Here is a 13,052-nt window from a genome sequence, read left to right as displayed (position 1 = left end):
CTTTTAAAACAACGAAAAGTGCTATTTAAAATTAAGGTAATTTTTTTGTTAATAGCTTTTATTATGAATAAGTAGTGTCTAGTGGCTGCCCAAAATCCCCACTTTGATCCACCACAATTTGGAGGTCCAATAAAATATATTATAAACCTTTCTTTTTTGGTTATATATTATAAATCTTTGGGTATGAATAATAGAGTCATACGATGCTCCTTATAGAATCAAAAAGTGGTAAAATTATAGTAAATATACTAGCTAATTTAACATTGTTAGTTAATGTACATAATTATACCAACCTTTAATGCAAAGTTTTTATCTTATATTCCATATCAAGTGTCCTACACATGTACTGGTAGGGCATTCCTTAGCCATCTCCATAATAATAATATTAATAATTTGTTCTAGATGCACAAGATTGTCATGCAGTTTTATATCACAACGTTAAGTGCTAAAAAAAACAAAATTGAAAAGCTAAAAGCTCCTAACACATCAATTTTCTTATAAATAGAATGAACATAGCTTTATATGGTTCACCAATTATCCTTTGTTAACCTTTTTTCTCGTGCTTTCACTGAAAGAAATATAGAAAACCATTCAAAACGCTATTACCAAATATAGCTTTTATACCTGAAAATTGTAGGACTTTCACCTAAAAAGACGTTGTGCACAAGTTTTGATTTGAGTCTCAACCTGAAGAGAGGGTGGATCAAAATCCATTGCTCTCTGGGTTTTTACTTTTGAGAATTTCCACCCTGAAGACTCCCTCTTCTTGGTTGGTTTATTCTCCAAAAGCAAAACCAACCAAGAATTGCTCAATAATTTTGCTGCATGCACATCTCTTTCTTCAAATTTTCTTAACTTTTCTCTCAACTAGCCATCTTCATTGTTATATGTGTTCTTTTCCCTCTTATATTATGCATGGGATTCTTTGGTTCCAACATTAAGGAGGCCAATAAAGTTTTGTCATGAATTTAAACATATATTCTGAAGGTAGCTATATATATAAGGAGTTTTATTATTTTTATTTAATTAATTAAATATTTTTCCAAGCAAATGATGTTTTTGTTTTTGTTTCTTCATTTTATGAATATGGACAAAAATAATTTCTTCCAGAATGATCACCAGTTAAAGCTTAATTGATAAATGGATTTTGCAGAATGCTTCTTCGTTTTTTTTAAATTTATTGTGTAGCATGATATGGCCCAAGGATTGATTGATATACAAAGAAGATTTCTTATATGATCTTTTGTTGGCTTATTTTATCTTTCAGAAAGTTTTAGTTAGTTCCTTGAAGATTTAAAGGACCAGCACCTTTGGAGGGGAAGGTTTCTGGTGCAATTATATAAAAGTGCTTCGTTTATATAATGTCTACAAAGGTGAAAGGAATCTTTAAAGGGTTTAAATACATATCCCAAATATTTGGTAAGTGAAAGTCCATTTCCTTAACTTCATGCAAGTAAATTTACTTAAACATATCCCAAGTTTTCTTATTCACGAATATATATGAACATTTTTTTAATGCGGGGTGGAAGAGAGGTGGATGATGATAAGAATAATTTCACTTAGAACTTTGATTACTTAGAATTTCAGGTATTGCTATCTAATGAAACTTTTTTCTTTTGTTTAAACTTAGTTGTATTTCGTTGGATATTGGATACTTAGGATATGTTTGTCAGTTGAGTTTTAGATTAAAATGAAGCGAAATGGATGACTTCAACACTATAAAACATTTTGTATGATGGTTCCGAAGTTTTTCATTTTCATTCATTTATCTTAAAACTAAATCCTTACTTTCTTAACCATGGGATTACAATGTAAAATATAATTTTTTGGGGACCCTTTTTTTTTCTTGACTTTTATTAATAATGGTATTTGAGAGATGGGTATCAAATCAATTGCCATGTATTTCCTTCCAAAAAATCTCTATATTTAATCTTACAAGCATTGATAAATCTGCATTTTATTGTCATTGAGTTACTAAATAAATTGTAATAAGTTTTACAGATGAGAAAGAAGATGAAATCCAAATTGGATTCCCAACAGATGTAAAGCATGTGGCACATATTGGATCAGATGATCCATCAGCAAATGCACCAAGCTGGGTACTATTCTCATTCTCCTCTTCTTGTTTTATTTGCTCTATTATTCTTCCTCATGAAGCATGCCTTTGTTGTTTCTTAATTTGTAATTTTAAACTTATGCAGATGAATGAGTATAAAGAACCCACACAAGGAACAGAAAATGCTACAGAGAAGCTTGAAGGTTTGCATATACACATATATAGATATAGATTCTCACACATGCAACAAAATTGAAATATGATAATTAATGGTTTATAATACATTTTTATTCACAAAGGAAGAAAAACTACATACTAGCTGTAAGGAAAGCCCATACAAGACTAGAAAGAATATGACATACGTAATTTTAAAAGATGTCCTACGCTTGTTTTATATTTCATTAAATTTTAAAACTATCAATCATTAAGATTTGTTTGGTACATGTAATGTAACATTTGAGTGGTCAAATTGTTGACACATTTTTAAATCGGGGATGATATTTGATATATATTAAAAGAGTTCCCTAATTGGAGTTTCTATAAAATATGTCAACATACAATTAATAGTTATGAATTTTTAAATTGGAGATGGTATCATATTAATTGCTATATTATGAAATTCTTTTAATACTGATTGTTGACATAGTTTTTAAATTTGCCGATTGAAATTTAGTAGGAAATTCATTTAATATTAATTCAACAAAATTATTTCTAAATTAATATTGTGACAAAATATTTTGCAACAGTTGCAGAGCACAACAATAATAATTCAAGTTCAAAAGGATCTAAGATCCGACATCTCATTCCCAAGTCGAGACACCAATCAATCGACAACAACGACTCCAATGACCACACCAAGCATAAGCACACACGTCGCCATCGATCAACCGATGCATCCTCAGAATCCACCTCCGTTCATGATTCCTCATCTGGTAGTTCTCGACACTCGAGGCGGCACCGTCGTGGTTCCAACCATGGATCTGAATCTCCATTGCCTGATGGCATGCCACCGACTGCAACCAAACCTCGGAGGAAATCAAAGATGGCATCCTCTGAAGATGGTGATTCAGTTCGAAAGCCATCCACAAGAACTAGTAGGAGATCGTCCAAAGGAGATTCAATAACTGATATCTCTCTCACTGAACTCGAGTCAGGTGAGCCAGGACTGCATGGGTCTAAGTAGACTTTAATTAATTAATTGTGGTTCTTGGACTTGAGTTGGTCGTTAAAAGAGCATTGGTTCAAGTAGAGTTTAATTAATCAATTATTAACTAAATAATTGGTGTTTATTTGGAGTTAATTTGAAGAGAGTGAGTGATGAGAGTCCAAGTGAGGGAGACAAGGGAAAAGGATATGAAGGTGTTGTATAAGTTGTAAATTACAGATTTTGATTTGATGCATTTGTTTAATTGGAGTTTCATTTCATCATTCATACTCATCCCATTTTTTACTTTTTTCCTTAATTAGTATATTCTCCTTGAGTTGACTAGTTTATTTATTCATTCACATGAATATTTCATTTATATATATTAGCGTGTTGATAGATATTTTGTGTCTACCAACTCGTATTCTTGTTTTATGGTATTAAGTATTCAATTTTTATATATTTTATTTTGAAGAATTATAATTTTTTTGTTGGATACACTTTATGTTATATTTTTCGTATTTTACTAATATCCATTTAAGGTAAGATAGATTGTTATTGTAGTTACATAGAATTATATGATTTTTTTGTAAAAACTAAAATTGTTATGGACAAAATATAAAATTGTATATTAGTCTATGATGATAGTTACACAATATTTTGTCTTTATATATAGTATATATATAAATATATTAATTTTAATAGTATCTTTTTAAAACTCTTTAGTTTGATCAATGATATATTGATTTCAATAATATTAATTTCTTCTATGTTACAAATTAATCAATTATTTTAGAAATTAAATTACCCCACGGAAACAATTGGCAAATTTAAACCAAGTTGATAACTGTTTTCAATCACCAAATTGTCCCCTTGAAAAAAAAATTCACACATTAGCTCAACAATCAGATGCAAGGTAGTAAAAGAAATTACAAAAATAAAAGTGTCAAGAGGTCCATCACAGTATGGAAAAATAAGAAAACAAACTAAAACCTCCTCACACCTTGAGAAAGCGACTCAACTCAATCAAACAAAAAATCAATTTATGTTTTTCCGATCATTCAAGATCTCTCTAAGAGTTAGATTTTAGATTGGAAAGAAAAAATAGAAAACTTAAGAGCAATAAAATATACTTATAAGTTCAACTCACAAATACTTTCTTGATCCAAAACCAGATTATGGCAGATTTGTGATGTTTAGTGTCGTTGCATAATAACCATGAATAACATATGTAAAAAGCACATCATAAAAGGGTTTATGAGATTTCTTCAACAAATCTTGTTAGGATTAGATGCATATATTAATACTTTTGACCTATTCTTTATCCTGTTTGCCGTTCATTAACTTCATGCAGAACACAATCTAAGTCTCAAACATCACAAAATAAATTAAAGTAAAAATTCTCCAGACTAACATATTTGGAAATGTCATACCAAAATGAAACAAAAATTAATAGATAAATTACACTCGTACTATCTTAGTTTTAGTGAAATTATACAAATCATTCATCCATTTTCTACACATACATAAACTTCCTAATTTATATAAATATATTACACTGACTACCTTGAAGGAGATATAAGTGTAATTGATCTTTTAAACAAAAAATGTGATAATTGTAATTAAATTAAACATAATATGATATATTTTAGAGAAAAATTCAAATAGTATATAAGTCATACATCTTTATTATTTTTGTTTTGTTACGATATAGTATAATAATAATTTAAATAATATTCCATTAGAATTATTGATGCATTTTGCAACAAAGCAAAAATAATGAAGAAACATTGACTCTTAAATTATTTGGATTTGTCTTCACAGTATATTATATTTTATTTAACTTAACTACACTCATTAACTTTTTTATTTAAAAGATCATACTTATTTCTCATGTATGAGTAAGTGATTTACTCTAACTATAATTCGCTTAAGTTAAATCGTAATTGCATATCTTGCTTTACTTTGTCAATCAAAGAAGTCCATTGCGACAACGGGGGAATTGGTAGTTTTAGTTTCACCAATGTTGTGAAACTCGACTAAGATGTCACATATTAGCTTTAACTGATTTAAACAGTTAAATTGTTTGGTTGAATTGGATGATTTCATAAATAATTAATAACTTTTATCTATCAAATTATATATAAATGTAAAAAATTATATAATTAACTATACATTATATTGAAGTAAAATTTCTTCATTTTTTGGACCAAAGTAAAATAAAATATTAGCTTTTTAATTATTAGTGAACCGTCCGATTCATTTTCTAGGTTATTCCAATTTAACCGAGTTGAACACAGCCGAACCTGAATTTCTTCGGTTCAAAGCAACTCAATCCCTCATTTTGTTAAGACTCCAAATCATAACTATTTTCAAATTCAATCAGCAATCAGACTGAGACCACCCAGTCTAGTCTAGTTCTCATAATACTAATTTCAACCTATGCCATGAAAATCAAATTGGCGGATTATGATCCATATATATGGTTTAGGAATATGTACATTCCAATGATAGTAGATATAAAGTTAAAAATAGCATACAATATGGTTTCGTTGGGCCATCTAAGCCAATAGCATTGTTGAGGATACCGCATCCAGATTTAAGAGAATATCTTATCCACCAATTAAGTTTAAAGATTATAGTTAGATTATGTTTTAAAGAAATAGAATGTTATTTATCCTATTTTAAATAAAACAGTTTAGGTTTAGAATTCCACAACCTCCTATTTAGCACTATTTAAAGTATGTTAACCCCGATTAAAGGATATGAATAAAAAAGTTTTTTTTATTTATAATTCTTAGTTTCTTTAGAATAGTAATTTTATTGTTCTCCTAGGGTTTTAACCCTAACATTGGTACTTTCATTGAGAACACATCCCTCCAAAGTAATCATATATTCTACACATTATACTTACAACCCAACACTACCACCACCCTTTTATCCACCATATTATCCTTATCATTCTCAACATAACTCACAACCTAATTCTTATATCCCTCCATTTACACAATGGCCAACGCCAAAACCACCACCAGAACCACAACCTCAACCTTGTTATTTCACATATCCGCGTTTGCATCAATCAACCTCACAACCACAATCATATCTTTCACCCTCCCACGTCTATCAACAACACTCACCACTATGGAGGAAGTATCTTACTAACAATGGGAAGAAGTATTATCACAACAATGTCATCGACAAATATCCATGGGAAATTCCGCAGCCAATATCATGTCAACCACTACCATCTCAGATCCCAACACCATATTTTGACCATTCTCCAATTGCAGATCAATTTATGGAGATAAAAGGGTTACTCGTTAAATTAAAAGAAGATTTGGGGGAGAAACCCATACAAATTTCTCGCATTACAAATGATGGTTTTGTTGAACAAGACAGTGTGGTTCCAACCTTGAAAGAGTGGAGTCTAGATGAACCAAGACGAGCTCAGGGTTTATGTTACGATTGCGATGAAAAATATATTGTTGGGTATCGTTGTAAACCCAAAAAATTTCTACTGGCTTAATGATCTGATGACTACTACTATCTCCTCTAATACTCAAATAATAGAGTAGCACACTGATTGGGGACTACACAACACAAGTTCCATAGAGGTCATTCATTTTCACCTATCAGACCAACTACAACCTAAATCGACAAGAGGGCACAATAAGAATAAACACAAACAAAATTTTAGTCCAACCTTGAGGACAAGGTTGCTCTCCAAGGGATGGGCAATGTTGGACCGTCTGAGTCCAATAACATTATTGAGGATACCACATCCAGATCTAAGAGAATAACTCATCCACCAATTAAGTTTAAAGATTATGGTTAGATTATGTTTTGATTATATTTTGAAGAAATAGAATCTTATTCATCTTATTTTAAATAAAATGGATTTCGGTTTAGAAGTCCATAGCCTCCTATTTAGCACTATTTAAAGTATGTTAAACCTAATTAAAGGACATGAATAAAAAGTAATTTTTTTTTATAATTCTTAGTTTCTTTATAATAGTAATTTTATTGCTCTACTAGGGTTTTAACCCTAACAAATACTTTGGTATATCTTTTGTTGGAAAATGTTAATGAATGAAGATTTAGTTAAAGATGATTACTAAATAATATCATCATATAGTTAAAATCATTCATATCAAATCATGAAATGAATATACAACATAAAAATATATACATGAATATTATTGTAGAAAATATGGAAAATGAGCTTGTGCTTAGTCTTGTATCCAAATTCATGTCCATCGTACAACATGTAGGTTATTTAGTCTTCCAATTATACACACCCTATAGCCTTAGTTCCTCCTCTAATAGAATTAAGATAATTGATTTGTTTATATGATCTTGTGTCTTCAATTGGGGACTATTGTTAGAATCCTTTTAATTGGGAAATTATCAATTATCTAAGGGCTTTGAATTTCATGATCTCACACAATAAAAAAAGATTACAAGCACATACATTGATCTATATTCTCATATATTTTACTTTAGTATGCCTTAATAGTACAAGTATAACGATCTTCCTCAACCAAAACCTAGAATTCATCTAGGAACCGATGTTTTCTCTCTAAAGGGAAGAAGGGAAAATTGTTTATAATTTAGTTTGGGACGATAACCATTCCAAATGTGTTAACATATAGAGTTTGCATTACCCCTGTGGACTAACACGAGTATTCACTCATTAAACTCATATCAGATTTTTTAGAAGTCCTATGAATTGTCAACGTTATACCATTTATTATATAATCTCTTAAATAAGTAGTTAATATAATTGAATTAAAATATATGTTGCTTAAAAATTAATTAGAAATTTATAACAATTGGCTTCATAATTTCTTGAAACAATTATATCACATATTCTTTATGTGTGCATCTATATGCTATTTATATTTAGACTTATCCTTAATAAAATTTGGTTTATCTTATATTTCAATTATAGAACTCATGCATTCTTCATCACAAACATGTCTATTTCTAACTGGCCCTACTTAAGCCTTTAGTGATATCAATCCATAATCTTTAATTGTAATATAATAATTACATATAAAAAATGTGAAGCAGATCTTGCTCCCGACCTTGGCACAGTTTTGATGAAGACATCAACATCACATAAAGAAGAAAAGGAAGAATACTTATGAAGACGATAAAGATAAAGCTTCAAGGAATTTAGAATCTAAGTCTATAGGTACTTATATCCTTATACTCTATAATATACAATCAGTAGTAATGCTCAAAAATATTTTAAAAGAAAATTGAAAACTACAAGTATAAATGAAAACAATTTTCAAAATACTGTGTAACAGGTTATTGGATCTAAGTACCAAGGTACTGTGACTAAGTAACAGGTTACCAGAACTAAGTAACAGGTTACATGAGTGAGAAACAAAGAAACGAGTTACCCAACAATTACTGAACAGGGTAATTGATTACTCCCTTTGAGTAACTGATTACACGGTTATAGTATATGAGAGTAAGCGATTACACAGTGTGGTAATCGATTACTCATTTGGATAGAATGTTTGGGTAATCGATTACGTCGATGTTGTAATCGATTACTAAGAGCTGTTACACCAGATTTTCAGATTCAAACTGAACAATTCCACCTTAAACATAATGGTTTAATTCCAATCGACTCCTACCTTTTCATAAAGGTGTTATGGCTGATTGAAAAGCCTATTTAAAGGTATTGGAACTCATAATTCAAATACACAACTCACATACACAATCTGAATTTTTCTGAAACACGTTTTCTGCACTTTCTACAACTTATTCTTAACTTTCAGATTAAATTTTATGAAGTTGCTTTGAGTGTGGTTTCCAAGATTTTCAAACCTTCTGGGCATTATAACTAAGTTTATAAAGAGTTACAAGATTGTAAGAGATCATAGTGTTTAAATCTTGTAAAGGCAATCCTTGCCATTGTTAAAGTTTTCTTCATTCAATTTGCTGAAATACTTTCTATCACAAGGTGTGATAAGAAAGGGGATAGAGTCACTTGCAAAGGTTTTCTTCCAAAGAGTGACATAGGTATTAGAGAGTGAGTAAGGTACAAGAAAATCTCGGGGTGAGAATTGGTAATTACTACTCTTAATATCTAGTGAAGAAATCTCTTGTGTTGCAAGAGTACTAGATGTAACCTTCGGTGGACAAGAAGGTGAAGCAGTATAAAACTCTTTGAGTACTCTCTTATCCATTATCTCCTTAAATTTACTTGATATTTTTCTGCACAATATTTCTGCTACTACTAATTCTGAAATTTGCGGAAAAATCTATCATAGATTTACGACAACTAATTCACCCCCCTCTTAGTTGCCATCTTAGTCTTAAAATTGGTATCAAAGCTTATTTTGAGTAAATTATTCTCAAATCTGATCCTGTATCTAAGATGGCCTCAAGATTATTTCTAGGAGAAGGTTTCAACATCAATCGCCCTCCAAGTTTTGTTGGAGAGTTCTATGACTTATGGAAAATGAGGATGATAGTCATTATAGAATCTCAAGCTCTGGATATTTAGAATGTGATTGAGGAAGAACCTTATGAACCTTTCACTGTTGTTAATGGTATAAGGGAAGTAAAGCCAAAATCCTCATGGAATAGTGAAGACAAAAAGAAGGTGCAATACTGATGTAAACCAAGGGGGCGACCTATGATTTTTAAAAGACAAATCACCTGACTAGGAGAACCCCTTGGAGGCCATGTTCTTGCAAAAGAATTATTAGCATAGTTGTTTTTATTTTATTGCATGAATAAATGAGATTAATTCTCATGGGTAGTTTTATGAGTATTTTTAAATTATTGTTAAGTATTTTATTTAAATAATGTAATATGAGGGTGGGGAATTTGATTATTTCTAAGGAAAAATTCTCTTCATGGAGAACACGACTACAAAGGAAGATCAGCCAGCCTATTTTAATCTCATCAAGTTTCATTCAATGCAAGGATCATTCAAGAAAGGAAACAATTCAAGTCTGATTCAAAGCATTTATGTTCTTTCCAAGAAAGGCAAGTAGTAAAGGCTTTTCATTCAAAAGCGGTGTGTGAATCCTTAGGCATTAATTCTGATTTGCAAGTATCCAAAAGGCAATCAACTACTCCAATTTGAAATAAAAAAACATGAAGATGTGCACTTATGAAATTTCCTTTTCAAGCATTTTCCTTGAGGAATCCGTCCACATTCAAGGTCAACCAACCAAGGCACAAAACAAATAAACACATGGCTGAATACTCAAGGAAATTTGGCCAACTCCATGCCAAAAAAAATATGCCATTGAACTCACACTAAAGACCAATTAATTACATGTTGAATTAGGATTTTAAAATTCAAATTAGGACTTAGTCAATCTCAAAATTCCTATTTATGTATTCCTTTTCAGCATGAATGAATTAAGTTGAATTTTGTTTGGATTAACTCCTCTTTAGTTGAGCATTGCTCCTACACTTAGAACTTATCAAGGATCCATCCTTGTGGCGTTCATAGGCTTATCACCATTGGTGTGGCGCTTTAACCTTGTTCTTATCAAGGATCCTTCCCTGTGGCGAAGCTCCTTGGCTTATCAAGCTACTTTGCTTGTGGTGCCTTCCCCCTTCATTCTTATCCATTTTCTTTTATCCAAATATAAAAATAAAAATAAAAAAATATATACCGATTGTGCCTTACGTTAAACCATACACATTCATATACACATTCATAAAGTTGTGACACAAAAAATGGTCATTATATAAAAGTGTTATTCCACGAGTCAAATTAATTTTCAGGCAAGAACGATCAACAAAGAAAGCAAACCACCCCTAGAGGTTCACATCAAATACAATCTCAAAGCAACGAACATCCTCACTTCAGCACTTGGCATTGATGAATACTTTAGAGTATAAAACTAAAAATCTACTAAAGAAATGTGAGATACTCTAGAGACTACACACGAAGTAACTGAGGAAGTCAAAAGGTCGAGACTCAATACTCTCCCAAGAATATGAAATGTTCTATATGAAGCATGGAGAGAAAGTACTAGATCTCCAAAAGAGATTTACTCACCTTACAAATCATCTTATTGCACTTGGAAAATATTATCAAATAGTAACTTGAACTTAGTAGTTATGAGATCACTCACCAGAACAAGGCAACCAAAAGTAACAACCATGTCTGAAAAGAAAAGTTTATCAAAAATATCTTTGGCTGCTTTATTTGGTAAATTGCAGGATCACGAATTGGAACTCAGCCAACTTGACCAACATGAAGAGCAAGAAAAGAAGAAGAAACACATCTCTTTAAAATTAAAGGCAATTAGATATGATTCATCATGAGATGAATCGGAACAAGTTTCTTAAAAGGAACAAAAGCATTAAAATTGGACAAATGAAGAAAATCACCAAGAATGATGACGCCTCCACTTCAAACTAAAACTTTACATGATTTGAATGTGGTAAGCCTTGTCACATGAAGTTGGAATGTTCAAACCTCGTTCAAAGGGAAAAATGAAATGAGGACTATACGAAGAGCATACATAGCTCGGGAAGACAATGATACCAGTTCTGCCTCTAAACTAGAAAATGAAGAACAAGCTCATCTCTTAGTAATGGCATCTTATCACTCTCACGATGAAGAGGTAAATGAAACTAAACTATTTTCTTCTTCTGAATTACAAATTGCATTTAATAACTTACATGATGAATATGTCAAACTCACTAAATTGCTTTTAAAACAAAAAACTGAGTTAGAAGTATTCAAAAATAAACCATCATCTTCTTCATGTGAAAATTGCATTACTCTTGAAAAGAAATTTTCAAAATTAAGTCTTGAACTTAATAAATTAAACAAGAGTAGCAAAACTCTGGACAAAATGATTCAAGATCAGAGACATTCTACAGACCGAAGATGTCTTGGCTATTCTAACTGCCAAGTTTCTAAGAAACAAAATGTCTCAACGAAATTAAACTTTCAGAAGCAAAGTATCCATGCATTTAATTGTAGTAACAATAAAACTAGGATACATAAGCATCATCCCATATGTACTTATTGCAAGAACCATGGGCAGATAACAAATAGTTGCAAGATTAGAAAATATGGTGTTCCCTTAGGTCACTATAGATGGGTTGAGAAAGGTGCTAACTATGTAGGACCCAAGGAAAATTGGGTACCTAATACAACTTAACCTGTTTTGCAGGATAACTTGAGAGTCGTCTTCAATCTATGATACTTGGACAATGGCTGCTCAAAGCACATGACAGACGGCAAAGATAAGTGCTATGTCCTTACTCCAAGGAACAAAGGCTATGTTACATATGGTGACAATAACAAAGGAAAAATACTTGTAGTTGGTAAAATCGGTAAGCCACCTTCAACAACTATAGGAGTGTTGTATATTGAAGGACTCAAACACAAATTATTGAGCATAAGTGAACTATGTGACAAAGGATTCCATGTGGCATTCTATCCTGATTAGTGCACCATCGAAAATAAGGATTCTAAAAACTCTAAACTAATTGGTAAACGAATAAATAATATATGTATATATATATATATGATTGACTTAGATTCTTCTTTATCAATAAAATGTTTAGTTTCTAATAATAATCATGATGCATGGCTTTGACATAGGATAATTGCTCATATTCATATGGATCATTTGAATAAACTAATTAAGAAAGATTTAGTTTTTGGTTTACCCAAAATGAAGTTTGTTAAAGACAAACTATGTAGTGCTTGTCAAATAGGTAAACAAACAAAAACTTCTTTCAAACCTAAGTATATGGTTTCTTCCGATAGACCATTGTAGTTACTACACATGGACTTATTTAACTCATCAAGGACCAAAAGTTATGGTGGTAACTATTATTCTC

The 13,052-nt window shown here is 31.0% G+C and overlaps 1 protein-coding gene across 3 annotated transcripts; it reads left to right on the top strand.

Annotated features, from left to right (window-relative positions):
- LOC109353671 (CRIB domain-containing protein RIC10-like) lies at positions 653-3,484 on the top strand. 3 transcript variants are annotated; one of them, XM_019596021.1, is made up of 5 exons: positions 653-987; positions 1,268-1,419; positions 2,002-2,099; positions 2,202-2,259; positions 2,803-3,484. In XM_019596021.1, exons 2-5 carry the CDS (start codon positions 1,362-1,364, stop codon positions 3,237-3,239), a joined length of 651 nt encoding a protein of 216 aa, XP_019451566.1. In that variant the 5' UTR covers positions 653-987; positions 1,268-1,361; the 3' UTR covers positions 3,240-3,484. The 3 variants fall into 3 exon arrangements, with proteins under 3 accessions (XP_019451566.1, XP_019451565.1, XP_019451567.1); XM_019596020.1 differs by having other exon boundaries at positions 2,202-2,260; positions 2,798-3,484; XM_019596022.1 differs by having other exon boundaries at positions 654-987; positions 2,809-3,484.

Source organism: Lupinus angustifolius, chromosome LG08 (genome assembly GCF_001865875.1).
Source record: "Lupinus angustifolius cultivar Tanjil chromosome LG08, LupAngTanjil_v1.0, whole genome shotgun sequence".
NCBI lineage: Eukaryota > Viridiplantae > Streptophyta > Magnoliopsida > Fabales > Fabaceae > Lupinus > Lupinus angustifolius.
Note: the sequence above shows the minus strand (reverse complement) of the source record. Positions and strands in the feature narration are given on the sequence as shown.

Coding starts and splice junctions, on each gene's coding strand:
- LOC109353671 (XM_019596020.1), top strand. CDS start 1,362: ATGTCTACAAAGGTGAAAGGAATCTTTAAAGGGTTTAAATACATATCC. Junction 2,100..2,201: donor CAGCAAATGCACCAAGCTGG/GTACTATTCTCA, acceptor AAACTTATGCAG/ATGAATGAGTATAAAGAACC. Junction 2,261..2,797: donor GCTACAGAGAAGCTTGAAGG/TTTGCATATACA, acceptor AAAATATTTTGC/AACAGTTGCAGAGCACAACA.